Source organism: Diceros bicornis, chromosome X (genome assembly GCF_020826845.1).
Source record: "Diceros bicornis minor isolate mBicDic1 chromosome X, mDicBic1.mat.cur, whole genome shotgun sequence".
Classification (NCBI taxonomy): domain Eukaryota; kingdom Metazoa; phylum Chordata; class Mammalia; order Perissodactyla; family Rhinocerotidae; genus Diceros; species Diceros bicornis.
In genome coordinates this window covers 102803522-102825584 of record NC_080781.1, presented here as the reverse complement: position 1 = coordinate 102825584, position 22063 = coordinate 102803522, and the positions used below count along the sequence as shown (strand labels likewise).

Genomic DNA, 22063 nt, shown 5'->3' with positions numbered 1-22063 from the left:
TTCACAGTTTGTTGTGAGGGTTTAAAAAGCAATGATGATGTATACGAAAAGTACTCTGTAGGCCATAAAGTGGAATACAGATGTTAGGAATATCAATATTATCCAGTTCCCTGCAGCTCTCTTCCGAAGTTAGGGGCTTAAAATATAAATGGACACTGTCTGTCAAGGCAGCACAGGCCCTTAGAGAATTCTGATAATTCTTTGTAACTATCGCTCATCGAATAAATACAAATTTGGACTAGTCTGTCTCAGGCTCACCAAAGCATGAGCACTGTGATTGCGATTTCAAGGCTGGGCTCTTGGCCCAACTCAGAATCATAGGGACTGCTAGAACACTGGCGACTACGGTGGGCCACTCTAAGTTTTCTTTAAGACTCTTAAGGGTTAGTAGAGGCCCTTTCCATGGGGCTTGGGAGCCCTCTTTGTGAGAGAAAGCAGATTTCTAAGTCGTTCTCTCTCCCTCCGCACACACACGCATCTCCAGTCTCCACTCTGCCTTTAAGGACACCAAAGCTTTGTCACTTTACTAGCTGCAGTGTGGATTTGGGAAACGCCCCAAAATGATAAGCAGCTTGCTAGGGCATAATTTGCGAGGCCAGCTCATGCTGCCTCCCGTGCACCAGCTCGGGACCAGACCAGGTGCACCCAGAAAGGCCGTTGTGTCTGAGGAGAGGGGTTGTGGCCATCCAGGCAAGGAAGTCGCAGGGTAGCCGGGGTCTTCAGAGAGGGCGCAAGCGGTGGGGAGCTCCTAGGTACATCCAGCGCAGAGGGGGAGGAGGGGCTGGAGGAGACGTGCGGTCCCTTTAAGACCCCAACGCTCGCTTAGCCAGAGGAGGGGGGTGCAGTGGGGGCGCTGCGTGATGGGAATGTCGCCGGCTGAGCCTCACACTTTCTCCCGATTTCTTAACTTTCGGGCCGGGGGAGCAGAAATAAAGCCGTTGTGCCGGGGCGGATAGGGGGTGCGGGCTTGCAGCGGCTGCGTGCTTGTGGACTTCCCGCCTGCGCCGAGCGGCCGGGCTCTCGGGCCAAGTGGGGAGCGGGCGGCGGGCGGGCAGGTGGCCCCGGGCCGCCGCGCCCGCGCCTTGGCTCTGCCCCCCGGGAGCCGAGCGAGCCGCTGCTCCCTCGTGGTGTGAGGGCGGTGATGTTTTTCCTCCCACCCACTTCTGAGTCCCCCCTCCCCCCTCGCGCGCACTCTAGCTCTCGCCACAACCTGCGAGCCCCAGACCTCGGAGGAGCGCCCCGGGGAGCTCGGAGCCCGTGCACGCTTGGAAGACGGAGGAGGCCAGTGGCCAGGTCAGTGAGCAGTGCCCGGTGGCCGCTTCCGCTACCTTCTTTTCCAGCCTTTGCACAGGTGGGGTATCTTCTGTTGGCCGGAGCCTCCCCTGGAAGTTCCCCCAGAGCACCTCGAACTTCCCCGACCTGCCACCTCAACTCGCTCTTCGGACCTGCCACCCCAACTCGCTTTCGGGTTTAGTTGCTAGCGGCCGGGCTGGAGGTGGGGCCCAGGGCGCCGGACTGAGGCAAGTTGGGGGCTCTGGATTGGAACTCACCACTCACCACTCCCCGCTCGGCCTGCATATCTCCATGCTCTGGCGCTTTGGGGAGGTCACTTGGGTAGCTACCTAACGGGTTCTGCAGCCCCCTTGGTTATCGCGTGTGTCCTGAGCCTTTTTTCTCACTTGCTGAAGTGCTCTGGACCAGTGGGTGATTAATACGTGCTGAAGTTAATGAAGCAGGGCGGGGGGGGGGGGTCCTCTATCCTCTGGACATCTGCCTCATTTTCAGGCCCAGACCACTGGGGTCAGAGTTTGAGACGCTAGGCTCGGGAAGCAATGCAGTATTGCCAGAGCTTAGGGCCTGGAAAGCCTGCCTTCTAGTCCCTGCCAGCCCTGCCACTAACTCTGAGAATAGGCAATTGAATTCTCTGGGCTCCAGGGTGCCCGTTTTGAAGGTGGAGTTGTTTTGGGGAATAAAATGAAATGATAGATAGCAAGGTGTTTTGCAAGTGAAATGCAAGGCATTGTTTGTCAATCATAAGCAGTAATGAAGGCATCGACTGTGACAAGACACACCCTGGGCTAGAACTGCCATTTTTTGGTGGTAGCCCACCACCAGTAAACTGAGCTTTTCTTTTTGGGTTATAGAGTGGGGAGAGGATTTTAGCTGGTGGACAGGGGCCTGAGACTCCAGTGTCGTCTTATTGTTTGTCAGAAAGAATTGCTACCCTGGGGGCTGGCCCACAGATGATAGTGAATGTGAGATTACAAGGTCAGTCAAGCCTCTAGGGAGGATTAAAGAGACACTCTGGGGCGTGAAGAACTGGCTGACATGTGCTCATCCCCTAGCCTTCCTTTGGGAAGGTCTCTGGATGTGTTCTACCCAGGAGACCTCTTCTGAGAAAGGCGGACTCCTGACACTTGATGGCCCAGATTGCCTTGCAGTTACAGCTGGGCAAGGAGCCCTGGGTCTCTTTGCTTCATGCAAATGAACAATGTGAATGCTTGTTTCATGGAGGCACCTTGATGGATACATTTCTTTAGGTTCTGAGGTGTTTCTTGTTCTCTTGTAAAGTCCACTCCTCCTCCTCCCCTCCCCAGTGTTAGTTGCAGGGTTTTGTTTTCTTTGTGGCTTTCTTGTTGGGGCCTGGATCCACCCCGAAACATGTCAATGGCTACATTTCTAAATAACCTGTAAAAGAGCCATGTTCAATGGCACAACAGCCTGTGTGAAGCAGGCAGAGAGTTAATGCAGAAATAACTCCAGTTAACTGGGTCAAAGTATAATTTGAAAAATTAAGGACAGTTTGGCTCTTTGCAAGTATAAGAGTCGGCATGTTTGCTGAGCAATGCTTGCTTGTGTTTATTGCTGCAGTCCCAACAAATGTCTTGAACCACCTCCTTTCCCCAAAAGAAAAAGTTAAAGGGATAAAGAGAAATGGAACAGTGAGGAGACCTGGGGAGGGAACTCTTCTCAGTTTATATTTCTGCTCAGAATACAAAGGCAGGACTTCACTATCTTGTAAATCAAAAGTGAATATTTATAAAGTGATTCGTTTTCTGATGTTCTCCATCACAGCCTGGGAGGCCACACGGATGACAGGAACGCCAAAAGAGATTAATTGCTCTCTCGTCACCAACTCTTTTATTTGCTCATAACATTATTTGGGACCCAAGAAAAGCAAAACAAAAAAATTCTAGAAACCGTTTTCTTGCCAGCTTGCCAGTTATGAAGCAATGCTACTGTTCACCAAATCACCCAACCATTGAACAGGAAAAACAACCCTGTTGGTTCTTGCATGGGGAGACCCGAAAACTGTGGTTTTGGAAGTACCCCCTGAGATCCGTACGTGATTGTGATAGATTGGATTTCAGCGATTAAAAAATCTTTCTCATTTGGAGGCTTGGGGGATAAGCTGATTAAAGTAGGCTCGGAAGAACCTCACTAGGGTGGGTAGCTGTGTTAAACTGTTCATGGAAATGATTTGCTTCAAGGGACCTGGTAGCTCGCAGAGGACAGTGATATTCTGAGTGATTAAAGGTGGACTACAAGGTCACGGAGGGGACCAAGACGTCAGAATCCAGGCCTTTGGAAGGCTAGGAACATGTCCTAGGAGAATTTAGTCCTTGTTTAAGGAGCAGGGAGGAGGTAGAGAAGGCAGACGAGTGCTGCACGTCCTGGTTGATAGCACAAATTATTCTCTATGATAAGTTCTTCTTCGGTTACATATTCATAATTTGAAACAATGGATTTCAAATTATCCGGACAACTTCCTAGCTTTTAAAGTCAGAGCTGTATCATCCACATCATGGTCCAAAGACAATTAAATTCTCCAGAATGGTGACCTTGCATTCCTTTCAGCTATTTGTACTCCACGTTTAGGTTGGACCCTCTGAAAAGATCAATGAGCTCAGTTCCCATCCAGGGTTAACCCCAGATTGAAATGTGGTGTTTCTCGAATATTTAAATATTTTCAAATCACCCATTGGAAGAGCTTTGCAAATTCTAAAGTCTATGGAAGTGACCCTTGACTGGATATGAGCTATAGCAAACTTGCTGTGTTCTAAAACGAAAAAGATTAAGATTTCCACCCCTGAGACTGGAAATGCAAGTCTCATATTTTTAAGAGTTGAATTTGCTTTGATGGTCTTTTGCATAGTGATGCAACGTGAATATGTTACCTATTTAAATTTGCCTGATTTCCCTTAAAAATGGCTGGTTTTAAATTTCCATTTCACAATGGACTTCATGTGAGAGGAATATGTCTGAACCATTGGGTGTTTAATTGCAGCCATTTGCTAATTACATCTCTCTTTTCTAACATAAGTAGCCAAACTGAAGATCCGTATAGCTCTCATAGAAGACACAGGAGAAACATTGATCAATTTGTGCCTTGTCCCTGAAAGATTAATAATAACAGTAGTCTTGGAGCTAAGATTAGTTAACTTTCATTTCAGAAATTGTTTGGGTCTCATGCCTATTATTTTTATCTTGTTTGCCAAAGTAGCTGTTTTGCAAACCCCAGTCTCCCTTTTCTCCCAAAGAAAATCTCTTGAGAAATCAACTTTAATTCCCTTAGAAAGGAGGATTTCAAAATTTATTTTTATTTTCCTGTGACTTGTCTGTAAGGATTTAGCCTTAGCGTTGGATAGGAATGCACGTTCATCCGCTTGAATTTTCCCTCATGATCTTTGCAAGACAGGAGAGGCAAGTTCTCTTTCTTATGCAGGAAAACAATGCTTGCACTTATGTAAATTCTCCAGCGTTTTTTTTTCCTAGCAAGTTACAAGCCTAAGCATCAGTGATCTCCATCAGTTCCAGAGGATCTGTTTTAAGTCTTTTTTCTGCTTTCTTCCCAACAGCTTGAGTGTACTGGGCCCTGAAAGTTTTGAGTTGCCTTTTGCAGTGGCCAGAATGAGAAAAAAGTGGAAAATGGGAGGCATGAAATACATCTTTTCCTTGTTGCTGTTCTTTCTTTTCCTAGAAGGAAGCAAAACAGAACAAGAAAAACGTAAGTGTTTTGAGTTTAATAAACAAGATACTTTCTTGTAATTTCTTTGAAAATGTGGTTATAATCTGTCAGGATTGTGATTTAGCCCAAATGTGCCCATGCCATTATTCTAAGGGAAGAAAGTGAATGTTACTGGTTTATGCATGAGTTGATAAAAGAATGAGGGCTTTGAATCGGGCCAACTAAATTTGGGGCTGTTTTTCTGATTATCATATAGTTTTCATCTCATAGAACACATGACACATTAGCCTATTTTCCTTTTCCTGTTCTAAACTGTACAAATCTCATTCCATTTTACGTAACTCTAGAAATATCTGACAGATGAGCTGGATTTTTTCCCAAATTTCAGACTCTTCAGCAAAGGTTTTCAGTTTATGAAAAAGAATAACACAGAAAAGGAAAAAAAAAGAAAAAGTAAAGCAGGCTCTGCCTATTCCCTTATGCCGAAAAACGAAGAAGGAAAAAACCTTCACATGAACTGGATTCAGATGAAAAATCCTTTGAGGAAATTGAGATTCCAGGGACCATGAGCAAATTGGATGCCATTTATTGAAAGGAACGTACCCACAAAGCCAGGGAATATTTCTAGAAAGTCAGCGATCCGTGTGATGGGCTAACACATTGGAGAAAGCAGAGTGGCAAGAAAGGGAGATAATTAACCTCCTTGCTGCGACATTTGGGAGATTTATGAGTAACCATTGACATCTCTGCTCTTGTTAGGAGCTGTCTGCTGCCTTCACACACAGTATGAGCCTCACCTTCTTTGGGCCGCTTGCAGCCACCTCTGAGGTGGACACTCGCTCTAAATTTGAAGAAAAAGCTGTAGCTCTAGTTCCCCTTTTTGGCTGCATCAAAAGAAACACAAAGTGGAACTGGTCCAAGAGGGGCATTCTCTGCTCCACTAAACTTATTCATGAGAAGGAACTGTGAGAATATTCTTCGTAGGAGCTGAAGCAGCATCTGAAGCCCATCACTTAAACATTTATCTCCTTTATCAGCGTAAGTTAAATATATCAGGCATGAGGCTTGCTGACAGGGAGAACAATGCCAAACCTATTCCGTCATTACGTGTGTTTCTGTCCCAGTATGATTTTCATAGTAACCTTAGTCTTCCTCCTCAGAGAAATAGTGCTTTTGATTAGGCTTTTAAGCATGAGTGATCTGGGGTGATATCTAGTATGATTGGGACACAAGAGGAAGTTTAGCAGGGCCCAGTATCAGCAAAGAAGCTTGAATCAGCCTCTCCCAATGTTTTCCTCAAAGGACCTCCTTCTCCTTCCACTTGAATATATAGTCCATCTCAGAGCCCTCCTCTTCCAGAAATCCTCCTTGATTTAAGTGGATGTAACAGAAAAGTTGTCCATGCATTCCCAGCTCAGCTCACAATCAGCTAGGCTTAAAATCCTTCCTCTCTTAGGAGGAAACTTCCTTTATGGCATATTACTGATGGCATCATGGGGGAAGCTTGCAACTCTTAGAAGGCCATCTCTTCTGGGAAGCCTTCCACATTTATGAAGAATTGAGGAATATTGTCCATGCAACTTAGAGTTTAATTGACAAACCAAAAAAAAATGTGACTTAAAAACTGTTTACAGACCCAAAACTATCACTTTCTAACGTTTCCTACTACCTATGAATTTGTCCTAAGCCCTTTTGATGTTCAGTTGGTGTCAAAATGATTATGTAACAGATGGCCTAGGGCACCAGTTCTGGTCTAGTGTTTCAGGGTTATAGTCAGATAATGAGGCTAAGGTCATGGTCATTCTCTGAATGCGCCACTCAGCACCATTCTCTGTGGCCACGCCCAAGCTGTCTTGAAGACTGCAAAATTATCTCCACTAAAGGGCAAATCTCAAAGCATATGCCCTATGTATGGTGCCTTTATACACACACACACACACGCACACACACACACACACACACACACACAATGCATGCACAGAGATTTATATTGCAGCTCTAACAGTGAGAATCAGAAGCAGTGGAAATGTCAATCCATTGGGGAATGGTTACATAAATGATCCATGTAATGTACCATCATGCTACCATTAAAAACACTGCTTATTGAAAATTCAATAGCCCCAGAAAATGCTTATATTAACATTTTAAAATTTCTACTCTGAGCTTTATAAAGAACATGTTTGTCTCCACTTCCATCCCACTCCCCAGGGGTAACCATTACTAATAGTTTGCTATGTGTTCTTCCAAACTCTTTGCTCTGTGCTATAAAAAGATACATACATATCTATAGGGTTTTTTCTTTTACAAAAATGGGATATTATATATTTTTTTCTGCAACTTGCTTTTATTCAGCGACGTGTCTAGGACATCCTTCCATGTCAGAACATTGCAATGTAACAGCACCATATTCTTTCTAATGCTTGCATAGTTGCGAGTTGTATAAGTTTTCCATGGTTTGTTTAACAAGTCCCTATTTGTAGCTATTTAGGTTTTTTTTCGGTTTTTACTATTAAAAGTAAGGTATTGGGCCGGCCCCGTGGCTTAGCGGTTAAGTGCGCGTGCTCTGCTACTGGCGGCCTGGGTTCGGATCCCGGGCGTGCACCGATGCACCGCTTCTCCGGCCATGCTGAGGCCGCGTCCCATGTACAGCAACTGGAAGGATGTGCAACTATGGCATACAACTATCTACTGGAGCTTTGGGGAAAAAAAAAAAAGGAGGAGGATTGGCAATAGATGTTAGCTCAGAGCCGGTCTTCCTCAGCAAAAAGATGAGGATTAGCATGGATGTTAGCTCAGGGCTGATCTTCCTCACAAAAAAAAAAAAAAGTAAGGTATTAATGAACACCTTTAGGTACTTAGGCAAGTATTTGTGAGGAATTGTTAGGTCAAAGTGTATGTTCAGTTTTAATCTTGGTAAGTACTGTCAAATTGTCTTTCAAAAAAGTTGTATCTTTTTATACTCCCACCATCTATGTATGAGTGTCCATTTCTAATTCCTTCACCAAAAGTATTATTAATCTTTGTATTTTAAAGCCAATTTAATAGGAGAAATCATATTTCAGTTTTGCTGTGATATTTTCCTATTACTGGAGCATTTTTTCAATTATTTTGTAATCCAATTGTCTTTCTTCGGTGAATTGCCTATTTTTCAGTTGGCTTGCTTGTCTTATGGATTTGTAAAAGCTTATTTATTAACGTTTTGTTATTTCAGATGTTGTTATTATCCTCTTGTATTTCAAATACTATTTTCCCAGTCTGCTATTTGCTTTAAACTTTAAGTTGTATTTTCCCATACAGAAGTTTTAAGTATTTGTGTAGTCAGCTCTGTCATTCATTTCCTTTATGGCTTCTGGATTTCTTCTTATTCCTAGAAAGGTCTTTCCCATTCCATATTCTTATATTATTTCTACAGCTTCCATAATTTGGAGTTTTACCCATAATTCTCTATTCCATCTGAAATTTATATTCATGTATGGTGTGTAATAGGGAACTATTTTTTTTTTTTATCTCTGAGTGGTAACTTCATGACTGTTATTTTTGTTCGTCTTTGGGCTTTCTTCTCTTCATTCCAAAGTTTCCACCATTGGCAAGTATTACTTTTACAGCGGGGGAAACATCCTTTAAAATAGAAGGACATCTAATTTCCCATATTTTAACTGTCCAGTTCTAGAGGAGGGACGTGGAAAAAGAGTTTTAAAAAAACTGAGAAAACTTGCTGCCTGATACCATTTTACCCAAGGAAGCCAAAATTTTTTGATCTTTCACTGGCTGATTTGAATGTAAGCTTCTATGTCAAGGAGGGTGCTCTGTAGCCTGTTTGCTCTCCTCTTTTGGGCTTCAGAGTGGAATGAGGGAGTGTGTCGTTATGGTCAAAGATGCTCAGTCGATGTAGAATCCAAAGAGGTCTGGGAAAAATGCTTTATTTGTGGAAAGCTGTTTTCATAAGAAAAGGTAGAGGTGGGTGCTGCCACTTGCTAGTAACTAATTAGCCATAGTCACATCACTCTGACAGGAGGGAAGACAGGGTCAGGAACCCAGGAAATACTGATGGTGCATTGCAATGGATGAATGAGCCATTTGTGGCTTATATAAAAGTTTGTTACTGTCCAGAATCAGCAAAGTTTGAGGTCTTTAGCTGGGAAACGGTCTTTCTGTAACTCCATTATGCTCTGTTGGTAAAGTTGTAGTCAAAGAGGCCAGGAAGCTCTTTTGAAGTTCAAAGGAGCGTAACATTCAGTGCATAATATTCATGCAAACATGAGACAAATGGGTTGAAGAGTTTGCCTCTTTTGGCAGATCTAACTTTGGTAATGAACTATTGATCAAAGTGAGGTAGAAGAATTGAGTCGTTAGGAATATTCAATTATGTATCTTGAATGGACCCGACTGTACCAAGTCTGGCAAAGGTTCTGGGGAGAGCAATTGTTCGTGTATTTCATAGAGTCCATTCCTGCTTTATAAGATGAGTTAGCTGGATCTTCCAAGAGACTAGATTCTCACTCATTTTTTTCCTCAAGAGAAAAGCTTCCAACATTCATTTTTGACTGAAAATGGGTCTCTGACCTTCTCAGGAAGGGCAAGTCACCAAAAGATGGAAGAGATGGAAGTAGATACTTAGAAAATTTGAGACATGTGAAGCATGGCCTTATGGAGCCCACCCAGAGCCTCTCTATTGTGAAAGCCAACCAGAAAGGCTTGAGTTTTCCTCCTCCAGATTTTCACTTGGATATTTGAGGTGACTATTTGACAATAGAATGAAGCAAGTGAAAGAGTAGATGTAGTCACATCTTAGAAATTTAAGTAGGTGGAAGTAGAATAAAGGAAGAATACTTTAACATTAGATAGCTTAATGTTTTTCAGAGTACTTTCTTAATTATTTTTTATGTTGGGGGGGGCAGTGGCGTTGGGTGTGGAGGCTCCAGAGTCAGCTTAGATCCAAACCACAGCTCCATGACTTTCTCACATACCCTGAGAATATTACTTAACCTCTCCAGCTTTAGTTTTCTTATCACTACAATGGGGGAAATGATAGCATGATGACAATCAACATGGCCATTTGAAGAATAAATGAAATTGTGTATACCAAGTGCTTTGCAACAGTGGCTGGCACATAATTAGCTTTTAATAAGTGGTAGCTATTAGAGTAACTCTCTTGCAAGCCAAATGATATCATCCCCTTAATTTTTAGATGAGAAACTTGAAACCCAATAAGCTCAAGTGACTTTGTGCAAGGACAGACAGCAAATCCAAGCCAGGGCCAGAAGTAAAACCCAGGTCTCCAAATTCAGTGTTCTGTTCACTACACCAGCTTGCCGCTAGCAGTTCTCTGAGGAAGCCAGTTCATTTTCTTGAATAGAATCCCAGTCCTTTGCACATGGCAGCCACTTAACACAAGAGATGATCCAAGTGAATGAATAAAGAACTTCGTAACCAGAATTCCTAAGAGAGACAGTATACTATTTGAGAGTTAAAAGACAGAGACTAGGACTAAAGTTATTCATGAACCTAAATAAACTAAGCCAAAGGAAATTTGTGAGGAAGGTTAAAAATATGTGCCTTTATGTTCATGATTCTTAGATTTCCCTGACTTCTCAGTAAGATTGGAATGTCCTCATAGTCTAATGGAAAGAGGACTGTACTTTAAGTCAGGAGACCTGGTTTCTGGTCAGTTCTCTTGCTTGCTGTGTGGTATTGGTTGAGTCATTCATGCTCTTTGAACTAAAGATTCTCCATTTATAAACTGAGAAAAATTCTTGCTTTCTGGACAGCAAACTAAAGGATGCTAGAATAGGGGCTTGTGAAGTGGGACGAGGGAAACCAAGACTCGGGCTTTAGGTATTTGGAGCACACCTGGACTTTTATCATTGTCACAAGGTCATTGTAAAGAGTATTTTATTCATTTAAGATTTATAGCTTGACTGCTTCTAAAAAGATTAGATACAGGTTATATATGAAAGAATAGTTGCAAGATAACATTTTTAAAGATGAAACAAAATAGAGGCCATCTGAAGAAAGTATAAAGAGTAGATCTTTTTAATACCTTGTTTGGTACATTATAATATTTGCACTCTAAGTTTGGCTTATGTTTCCCGAAAGGATAAAAAGAGAAATTTTGAGTGTGTTGGCAAGAGAAAATTATAGTTTCATTCACAGAGATTTATTTCCCACTTCCCACCCACTCAAACAGTATTGATCATGGATGTTTGAATAAGCACCTTGTGGGTGGTACAAGGACACCATGTGTAACCTTGGTTTCAGAGAAGAGAGAAGAATGGTCTGCTTGGCCTTTCTTTATTGACCCTCTGTAAAGGAAGAGGGCAAGTATTAAATTATAGCTCAATAAAGGTCTTTCTATAAGTGCTAAGGAAATTTGGTCCAGGTACTTTACCTATGGATGATCTAAGTTAATTGAAGTCTGTAACATGCAAATCTTGAACAAATGGATGTTTAATATGTCTATAGACTAGATTATCCATTATGAGATACCTTAATCAAGCTTTATATTAACATTTTTCTGATTTTAAAATAGATGCTCATTGTTAAACATCATAAGATACGTAAAAATATAAGGAACAAAAGTCACTGCTAATCTCAACATGTAAGAATAACCATTGTTAATTGGTATATATAGACTTCTAGTCTTTTTTAATATGCTTAGCTATATATACATATCATTTTACAAAAATGAAGCACTGTCTTGTGACCAATTTGGTTTATTATGTCAATTCACAATTGATTGTCTAAAATGCACCTGTAGGGGAGATATGTACCATGTTGTCTGAAGTGAAAGCTGGATGTTTTAGATACCAGTTTCAGGGCATGCCAAGTTGATTCTGTTGTGAAAAGTTCAGGAGCACAACTTGAATTCTTGACTAAACAGAAAGTGAATCTCCTTTAAGCAGAGACTTGTGCAGCCGAGGTGCTGATAGGAAGAACAATTTGTTTTCTCAAACAGGAGCCTAGATTTTTGCCCAAAGTCCTATGCCAAATGACATGTAAGAGATGATTTTAGTCAGAAAAATATTCGGGTCAGGTTTCACCACCTGAGCAGCCTTTCTGTAAAAGGATCTCCCCATGGCCTCATAGTAAAGACTAATGAGAATACCATCAACTCCCAGTTATCATTGCTAATGGAAGATAGAAGGGCACAATGAATTGAAATTTCATGGAAAATCTCCAGTTCTCATCTTAGCCAATGATGTCGCCTTGCTCGACTGTCAGATCTCTTTGAAATATGGCCCCTTTTCTTCTCAGTGAGTTTGCCCACCTGCTAGTAGAAAAGTGAAATAGCCACAAGGCAGGTAGTGGGAGGGCTATGCTGTGCGTAGGCCACTTAATATATAATAAGTTGAGTTAATTTTGGGCAAATGATCCAACAAGTAGAAATAAGATAATTAACTCCTGGATAAAGAGGAATAAGCTGTATGCACAGGATGGAGAATTTGGCTTCCTCGTAGCTTTCCTTTTTCACTGGCTTCCACAGCCTGAAAGTGAAGTCTTTTTTTTTTTTTTTTAAAGATTTATTTATTTATTTTCCCCCCAAAGCCCTGGTAGATAGTTGTATGTCATAGCTGCACATTCTTCTAGTTGCTGTACGTGGGACGCGGCCTCAGCATGGCCGGAGAAGTGGTGCGTCGGTGTGCGCCTGGGATCCGAACCCGGGCCGCCAGCAGCGGAGCGTGCACACTTAACCGCTAAGCCACGGGGCCGGCCCTGAAAGTGAAGTCTTAAAGCCCTGAGGAAATCTGCCAGAAACTTCAATTCTAGAAAACCAATTACCAGAGAACTAGGAGACTTTTTTCCCCCTATAACTGCTATATCTTGCCCTTCTTCCATTCTGCTTCAAGTTTGATAAATGAGAGAAGTACTTATGCTTTTAATTTTTTCTTCACTATTATAGTGGCCTTTTAAAAAAATAAATAGTTAAAAAGGAATTTGTTTACTTGATTTGTCCACTCATATAATGAACAGCAAAGATTCATCTCTCCCTTTCCAAGGACTGTATGTGTTATAATAAAATAAATATTATTGTGATACTTACATGATGATGTGTCTACAATAATAGCTCTTATCAAAAACAGTTCATGGGAATGCTTTCTTGCTTTTAGACTGGTGGTGAAACTATTGACCTTTTGACTTCATCCCGAGTGCTAGACAGTAATGATTGAGCAAAACGTCGATGGCATAGTGGCACATCTCTGTTGTTTACTTTTTGTCATCATTGTTCCTATTAACAGGGGCCCCTAAAGTAGCAGGAATTGCCACTTCTAATTAGGGCCAGCTGACCCATTTGAAAAATAGCTACGATGATGCAGGTTGAAAGTCCATCTCAAATGTTAGTTGGAATTCCTTTGCGACCAAGTTCCACTCACAGATGCCATTAGTTAGTGGTAAGTCATGCATTCTCCAGCTGGTATCTCTCAGTTACCGGCAAGCGATAAACTTACTTTTCTTGCCTGTATCTCCTAGAAGTTGAAGCATCGTTCTTTCAATAAAATCAGTTCACTGGTGCTTCTTGTCCAAGATGACATACTGGGACTGTAGGTGTCGTCGATTATGCCGTGTAACTCATTAATTCTCTCCTGGGTGATGCCAAAAACTTTTTAAAAGTTCAGACTTATAAGCATGTGCTGAAATTGACTTTATCATAGTTTCTGAAAATTGATAATTGTTCAGCAGACTCATGGAAAAATCAGCTATAATTGTGCTAACCACTCAATCTTGGACAACCATGGTAAAACATGTCTTAAAGATTATAGTGTTTACTTTTGTTATGTACTTGAAAAATAATCAGTGTCAGTAATTGCAGAAGCATTGTTTAATAGCACCAATGGCATTACTGTTCATCTTCTTGTCTGCCTCCAGTTCCTGAATTTGCTCCTTCCAGGAGTTTGTAGATTTCTGTCTGGGGCATAATTGGCCAAATCCCATATTGCTGAGATAATAGGACCAATATACTTGATGAAAGACCGTTATGTTTGCATTTAGGGTCAGATTTCTATCAGAAGTTAGTGTTTGAGTAAGATATTTTCATCCTCAAGAAGCATAGTTTACAAGACACTGGTACCGTAATATGGGATAAATGCCATGTGACTATTATGAGGAAAGTGCTGTTAGGTTTAAAGGGAATGAAAAACAGCTTTTAGCTGGGGTAATCTATCTTCCCAACTAGATTTAAAACCCCTTGACAGCATGAGTACTATTTTATACTTTATGCTTTATCAATGCGATAGAAGGAGAAAAATGCAAAATAAAGTCTGCCAGCTGTACCATTTTATATAGTCTGAGTATGTTTTGACTTCACTACAGACAACACCTGATTCTTTAAAAGGTGATCAAAGCTGTGTATCAAAAATAGAATGGAAGGGTAATTTGAGAAAATGTTAGGCAAGAATGTGTGGAAGCCCTTCATTTTCCAAGTTCTAAAAGTGGATGACCTGTACCTTACAACTATGTAGCAAGAGAAGCAGAATTCTGTAGTGGTTGCAGTCCTTAGTTCTGAAGCCAGACTGTTTAGGTTTGAATCCCAGCTCCATACCTTGACTAGTCATGTCAACTTAGGCAAGTTACCAAACATCCCTGTGCCTCAGATTGCTCATCTGTAAAATAGGGCTAATAATGGTATCTACCTTTTGGGTTGTTATGAGAATTTAGTGAATTCATATATGTAAAACCCTTAGAACAGAGCTTGGCTCATAGGAAGTGCTCAACAAATATTACTAGTTGTTGTTGTTACCACCATTCTCATTTGGCTCCATGGTTTTCAGGACCTGGTTCCTGGCTGCTTTTTACACTTATCATCTACATCTTAGCCTTTGAGCCAAATTTGGAGCAGGAAAATTCAGATCACTCAATTTTCACACTTTGTCTAACAGTACTCTTTAAGAGGCTGAATTTGGGAGAAATGGAAGCTATTGGCTACTACAAGTTATTTGGATTATCTGGTTTTCGTGAATAATGGTGAGCTCAGATGTATTGAAAGGATCCATTTAGTAGTGTCTGTGAAATAACCTGTCTTAAAGATATTTCAGAGAAGAGATAGCAACTGGCTTAAAAGTGATATATAAAGAATACCCTCCATGTGGCATCAGTATATACTGGTCCTTTGGAAACAGACTTTCCTGCAAGTTAGAACCTTTAACAATTTGGATGTGAGTTTTAAAAATATGTAAATTTTGAAACTCAGATTTTGATAGTTTGTCTTATTTTAGTGCTTGCTTAGTCTTTCAGAGTTATTTATCTTTTATTATCCCGTTTCTTTTTAATCAAGTAAGAAAGGGGTAAATCACCCAACTATGCACATCACATAGCTAATAGTGAAAGTTCATCCAGTTTCATATTTTTGTGTGTGTGTGAGGAGGACTAGCCCTGAGCTAACATCCAATGCCAATCCTCCGCTTTTTTTCTTGAGGAAGAGTGGCCCTGAGCTAACATCCATGCCCATCTTCCTCTACTTTATATGGGATGCCGCCACAGCGTGATTTACCAAGCGGTGCGTTGGTGCGTGCCCGGGATCCGAACCTGAGAACCCTGGGCCGCTGCAGCAGAGCACGTGCACTTAACTGCTTGCACCACCGGGTTGGCCCCCAGTTTCATATTTTAAGTATGTAGATCTGATATCAGTCTCTGAGGAGCTAATCCATGCAACCAAAATAATCCAGAATCAAATGCATAATACACAAGGTTCCATCTTACTTTGTAGTGTGGATTTAAACTGACAAAGTAACTTCTAGCTTACCTCCATTCAAGTATTAGTGGCTTCAGATTCATGCAAGCAGGACTGTTTATGCTAGCCTAATGTTTATGCCATGTTAATAGCCCCCTTCATAGATTTGCTTCTAAGAATTTCAGATTCCTTCTGAAATGTCTAGATAAGTTGTATATGTGAAATACAAATCACTTAGGTGTTGATCAGTAAGATTACAAACTTGTAGAGAAAATCACTCTCCTCTCACCAACATGTGGAAGGTAGCAAAGGCTGCCTCATTTAGATGTTTGTCTTGGGAAATTCATGATCATCTACCATCAATTAAAGATGCTGGGATTATTAAAATATTTCCTACTCCATTCTAGAATATCATGGAGCAGAAGTCTAATTTATGTATATACCCAGAAAATTATATTTCTAAGACTTAGCTGAAAAACATAAGAGTTCTACCTAAAAAGTAATTTTGATTTCCTGAGTTCGTTCAATTAATAAATGGTTTTGAACATCTACTCTTAGCCTAGAAATATAGGTTAATATAACAATGTTAACAATAATGGTAATGTCATAAAAGGGGAAATAAAAATAGTTACTAAAAATGGGTACATAGTCAACCTTCCTGTTAAAGAAAGAAAGAAATATTGGTTCCATTTTCCCCCGCCTAATTGGCAAAGTTTTAAACAATTAAAATATTCAGTGTTAGGCATTCTCACCCACTGCTAATGGGAAGGTAAATTAGTGTAGCTTTTCTGGAAGGCAATTTGACAATATAGACCAAGAATTTGAAAGCATTCAAAACCTTTGACCCAATAAATCTACTGCTAAGAATTTATATTAAGAAAATAACCAGAGTTGCATACAGAGGTTTATATATACAAGGATACTTATCATGGATTTTTTTAAAAGAAAGAAGAAGAAGCAACCAATATACTCAAAGAGGGGATTGATTAATAAATTATGGTTCAACTGTGTTGGTATAGAATCATGACACTAGGCATGAGGTATGGGGAGATATTTAATGGCATAAACATGTTCATGATATGTTAATTTTAGAATGTAGTTTACAAAATGTATGTACTGTATGCTGTTAATTTTGTAATAAAACCTTTTTACACACAATGCCTAGAAAAAAGACTAGAAAGAGCTTCTAGTTTCTTGTCTGACATGTAGTGAGCATAGAAATTGTCACTCCCATCGTCACAAGAAAAAAGCTGAAGTAACTGAAAAATGAAGAACTCCTCTTAAATCTATCAGAAAATTGAGGTCACAGGGCAAACAACCCTGTGCTTTTTACTCTGAAAACTGGAAAGATAGATGAATACAGAGTCACCACTGCTGGATCCTGGTAGGAGCACTTAAAGGGTAATTTGCTAATTGCTGGAGAAGAAGCATGTACTAGCTTGAGAGATAAAAACTCCTTTTTGTGAGTTTTTTGTGAGTTTTATCTCTAGGAACCCCACCAGGTTCTCAAAGTAAAGATTGGAGAAAAATTCATTCCTGCTTCAGGCAGGGGAGGGAAAAAGTAACCGTTCTGAAATAAGCCCAGAGCTTTCTGTCCTCTTTAACTAAGGCTTGCCCTCAAGGGAAATGATTTTACCAGAGCCTAACTTATTGGCATTTTTATCAGAGCCTAACCCGCCTGGGAGAAAAGAAATATCCAATTCCACTAGCTTTCCTGTCTTACCTATACTGGTGGGAGGGAGCAAAGCTAATTAGAATTTTTTAAAATTTATTTTTATTTATTTATTTTTTTGTGAAGATCGGCCCTGAGCTAACATCTGTTGCCAATCCTCCTCTTTTTGCTGAGGAAGATTGGCCCTGGGCTAACATCTGTGCCCATCTTCCTCTACTTTATATGGGATGCCGCCGCAGCATGGCTTGACAGGCTATGGGTTGGTGCGCACCCGGGGTCTGAACCTGCGAACCGCGGGCCGCCAAAGCAGAGCGCCTGCACTTAACTGCTACACCACCGGGCTGGCCCCACTAATTAGAATTTTTGAAGGTTGTAGCTCAGGGACACGGGCTCACTAAAAGACTGAGAGCTAATCATACAATTATTGAATGCTTCTCCTCTCCCCACAGTTTACCACCACATCAGTAGGGCCCCTATATAATAACAGGAGATTACAGCTGAAAGAACTGCAAGCCTCAGATACTATTTAAGAAAGAGTATATAGGGAAACCCAAAAACAACAGGGTGGAAATAAACAAGGATATTAGAAAAGATTTTAGCATCTGACACCCCAGCTACAAAAAACAGTAAAATTAACCTAATTCCTAGCTAGATTTACATAAAACTTCACACTAAAGGCCTATTTACCTTAATTCCTTTTACCCAATGCATCATGTTTGACTTTGAACAAAAATTACAAGGCATGCTAAAAGGCAAAGAACGCAGTCTGAAGAGACAAGTCAAGCATCAGAACCAGACTCAGATATGGCAGATATTTTGGAATTATCAGACCAGGAATTTAAAATTACTATGATTAACATGCTAAGGATGCTAATGAAAAAAGTGGACAATATGCAAGAATATATGGGTAATGTAAACAGTGAGATGGAAACTCTAAGAAAGAATCAAAAGGAAATGTGAGAAATCAAAAACACCGTAACAGAAATGAAGAATGCCTTTGATGGGCTCATCAGTAGACTGGACATGATCAAGGGAAGAATCAGTGAGCTAAAGATATGCCAATAGAAACTTCCCAAACTGAAATCAAAAGGAAAAAAATGAAGAAAAATGCAACAGAATATCCAAGAACTGTGGGAAAATTACAAAATGTTTAACATGTGCATAACAGAAATACCAGAAGGAGAAGAAAGGAAGGAACAAAAGAAATATTTGAAGTAATAATGGCTGAGGATTTTCCAAAATCAATGACAGACGCCAAAGCACAGATCCAGGAAGCTCAGAGAACAAAAGCAAAGCAGGATAAATATGAAGAAATCTACACCTACGCATAACATATTCAAACTATAGAAAATCAAAGTCAAAGAGACCATCTTGGAAGAAGCCAGAGGAAAAACACATTACCTATAGAGGAACAAGGGTAAGAATTACACCTGATTTCTCTTCAGAAACCATGCAAGCAGGAAGAGAGTGGAGTGAAATACTTACATTGTTGAAAGAAAAACCTCACCAACCTAGAATTCTGTATCCAGCAGAATTCTGCTTCAAAAGTAAATGAGAAATAGATTTTTCTCATACAAACAAAAATTGAAGGAATGTGTCACCAATAGATCTGCCTTGCAAGACATGTTCAAAGAAATTCTTCAGAAAAAAGGAAAATGAGATAGGTCAGAAACTCATATCTACATAAAGAAATGAAGAGAATTAGAGAAGGAATAAATGAAAGTAAAATAAAATCTTTATTTTTCTTATTCTTAATTGATCTAACAGATAAAAAGTTTGTTCAAAATAATAAGAGCAACAATGTATTGAGTGATTATAGCTTTTGAAAAAGTGAAATGAATGACAGCAATCTTATAAAGGATGGGAGAGAGGAATGTGGAATACTCTGCTATAAGATACCTACACTATGTGTGAAGTGGTATAGTGTTGTTTGAACATGGACTTTGATTAGTTGTAAATGTATATTGCAAACTCTTGGGCTACCACAAAAATTGTTTTAAAAATAATTATAATTGATAATGCTAAGAGAAGAAAGAAAATGGAATAATAGAAAATGCTTAATTAAAGCCAGAAAGGGCAGAAAAACAATGGAACACACACACACAAAATAAAGGTCAGTGAGTAGAAAATAATTACAAATATGTTCAATATTAATCCAATTGTATCAATAATCAGTTTAAATGTGAATGGTCTATATACCCCAGTTAAAAGACAGAGAATTTCAGAGTGGATAAAGAAGACAAAACAAGATCCAACTATATGTTGTCTACAAGAAACCCACTTTAAATATAAAGATACATATGGATTAAAAGTAACGGGGTAGGGCCGGCCCCGTGGCTTAGCGGTTAAGTGCGCGCGCTCCGCTACTGGCGACCTGGGTTCGGATCCCGGGCGTGCACCACCGCACTGCTTCTCCGGCCATGCTGAGGCTGCGTCCCACATACAGCAACTAGAAGGATGTGCAACGTGACATACAACTATCTACTAGAGCTTTGGGGGAAAAAAGGAGGAGGATTGGCAATAGATGTTAGCTCAGGGCTGGTCTTCCTCAGCAAAAAGAGGAGGATTAGCATGGATGTTAGCTCAGGGCTGATCTTCCTCACACACACACACAAAAAAGTAAAGGGATAGAGAAAGATATAGCATGCTAACACTAATCAAAAGAAAGCAGGAGTAGCTATATTAATTTCAGACAAAGCAGACTTCAGAGCAAGGAAAATTATGTGATTGTGCCTAACAGAACATCAAAATATGTGAGGTAAAAACTGATAGAAATGCAAGCAAAAACAGACAAATCCACTATTATGGTTGGAGACTTCTATAGTCTTCGATTAGTAATTAACAGATCCAGCAGGCAGAAAATCAGTAAGGATATAATTAAACTAAACAGCACCATCAATCAACCGGATCTAATTGACATCTATAGAATATTTCATCCAACAACAGAGTACACATTCTTTTTGAGCTCACATTGAAGATTCACCAAGATAGACCACATTCATGGGTCATAAAACACACTTTAACAAATTTGAAAGAATGGAAATTATACAAAGTATGCTCTCAGAACACACTGGAATTAAACTAGAAATCAATAACAGAAAGATAGCTGTAAAATCTCAAAATATTTAAAGATTAAACAATACACCTCTAAATAGCACATAGGTCAAAGAAATCTCAAGAGAAATTTAAAAGCATTTTGAATTATATTAAAATAGAAATATAGCTTATCAAAATCCATAGGATGCAATGAAAGCTGTGCTTAGGGGAAATTTATATTAGAAAAGAAAAATCTAATGTCCGCAATCTAAGCATCACCTTAGGAAGCTAGGAAAAGAAGAGCAAGTCAAATCCAAAGTAAGCAGAGGAAAATAAATTTTTAAAAATTAAAGCAGAAATCAATGAAAGTGTAATGAGGAAAATGATAAAGAAAAATCAATGAAACCAAAAGCTGGTTCTTTGATAAGATCAATAAAATAGTAAACCTCTAGCCAGGTTAACTAAGATAAAAAGAAGATACAAATTGCTAATATCTAAAATGAAAGAAAGGCCATCACTACTGATCCCATGGACATCAAAAGGATAATAAAGAAATATTATGAACAACTCCATGTCTACAAATTTTATAACTTAGAAAAAATGGACCAGTACCTTGGAAGATAAAACCTACCAAAACTCACACAAGAAGAAATAGACAGTCAAAATAGGCGTATATCTATTAAAGAAATTGAATCAGCGATTATTAACCTTTCTAAACAGAAAGCACCAGGCCCAGATGATGAACTGGTGAATTATACCAAACATTTAAGGAAGAAATAACACCAGTACTCTACAATCTGCTTCAGAAGATAGAAGCAGAAGGAACATTCCCTAACTCATTCTATGAGGCCAACATTACCCTAATACCAAAACCAGAAAAAGACATTACAAGAAAGGAAAACTACATATAAATATCTCTCATGCAAAAATTCTCAACAAAATAATAGCAAATTGAATCCTACAATATAGGAAAAATCCACAACCGAATGGGATTTATTCTAGGTATGCAAGGTTGTTTTAACGTTCAAAAATAAGTTAATGTAGTCCATCACATTGACAGGCTAAAAAAGAAAAATCTCATGATCATATCAATAGATACAGAAAAAGTATTTGACAAAAGCCAACACTATCCATCAAACTAGGAATAGAGGGGGAATTTCTTCAACTTCATAAAGAATATCTACAAAAAATCTCTAGTTATCATCATACTTAATGAAGAGACACTAAATGCTTTTCCCCTAAGATCAGAAATGAGGCAATGATGTCCCCTCTCACTGCTCCAATTCAACATTGTACTTGAAGTCCTAGCTAATACAATGAGATGGAAAATGGAAATAAGATGTATACAGAAGAACTAAAACTACCTTTGTTCATAGATGACATGATTATCTATGTGAAAAATCCCAAAGAATCAATTGAAAAAAACCCTCCTGGAATTAATAAACGATTATAGCAAGGTTGAAGCAAAGATCAATATATAAAGGTCAATTGCTTTCCTATATGCCAGCAATGAACAATTGGAATTTGTAATTAAAAACACAATGCCATTTACATTAGCACCAAAAAAACTCTCGAAATACTTAGGTAGAAATCTAGCAAAATGAATACAAGATCTATGTGAGGAAAACTACAAAACTCTTAGGAAAGAAATCAAATAAATAGAAGGAAGATATTCCATGTTCGTGGATAGAAAGACCCAGTATTGCTAAGATATCAGTTC

General features: G+C 39.7%; 1 protein-coding gene across 8 annotated transcripts in view; it reads left to right on the top strand.

The window, feature by feature from the left end:
- The first annotated feature begins 914 nt into the window (after positions 1-914).
- Positions 915-22063, top strand: part of CHRDL1 (chordin like 1) — a 113704-nt gene continuing 92555 nt past the window's right edge. For 3 of the 8 annotated variants that reach the window (XM_058536510.1, XM_058536515.1, XM_058536512.1), the window contains exons 1-2: positions 920-1293; positions 4860-5008. In XM_058536510.1, the coding sequence (XP_058392493.1) occupies positions 1142-1293; positions 4860-5008 (301 nt within the window). In that variant the 5' untranslated portion in view covers positions 920-1141. Of the gene's footprint in view, positions 1294-4859; positions 5009-22063 lie in introns of all 8 variants that reach the window. The other 5 variants (XM_058536508.1, XM_058536511.1, XM_058536513.1 and 2 more) reach the window with 3 other exon arrangements.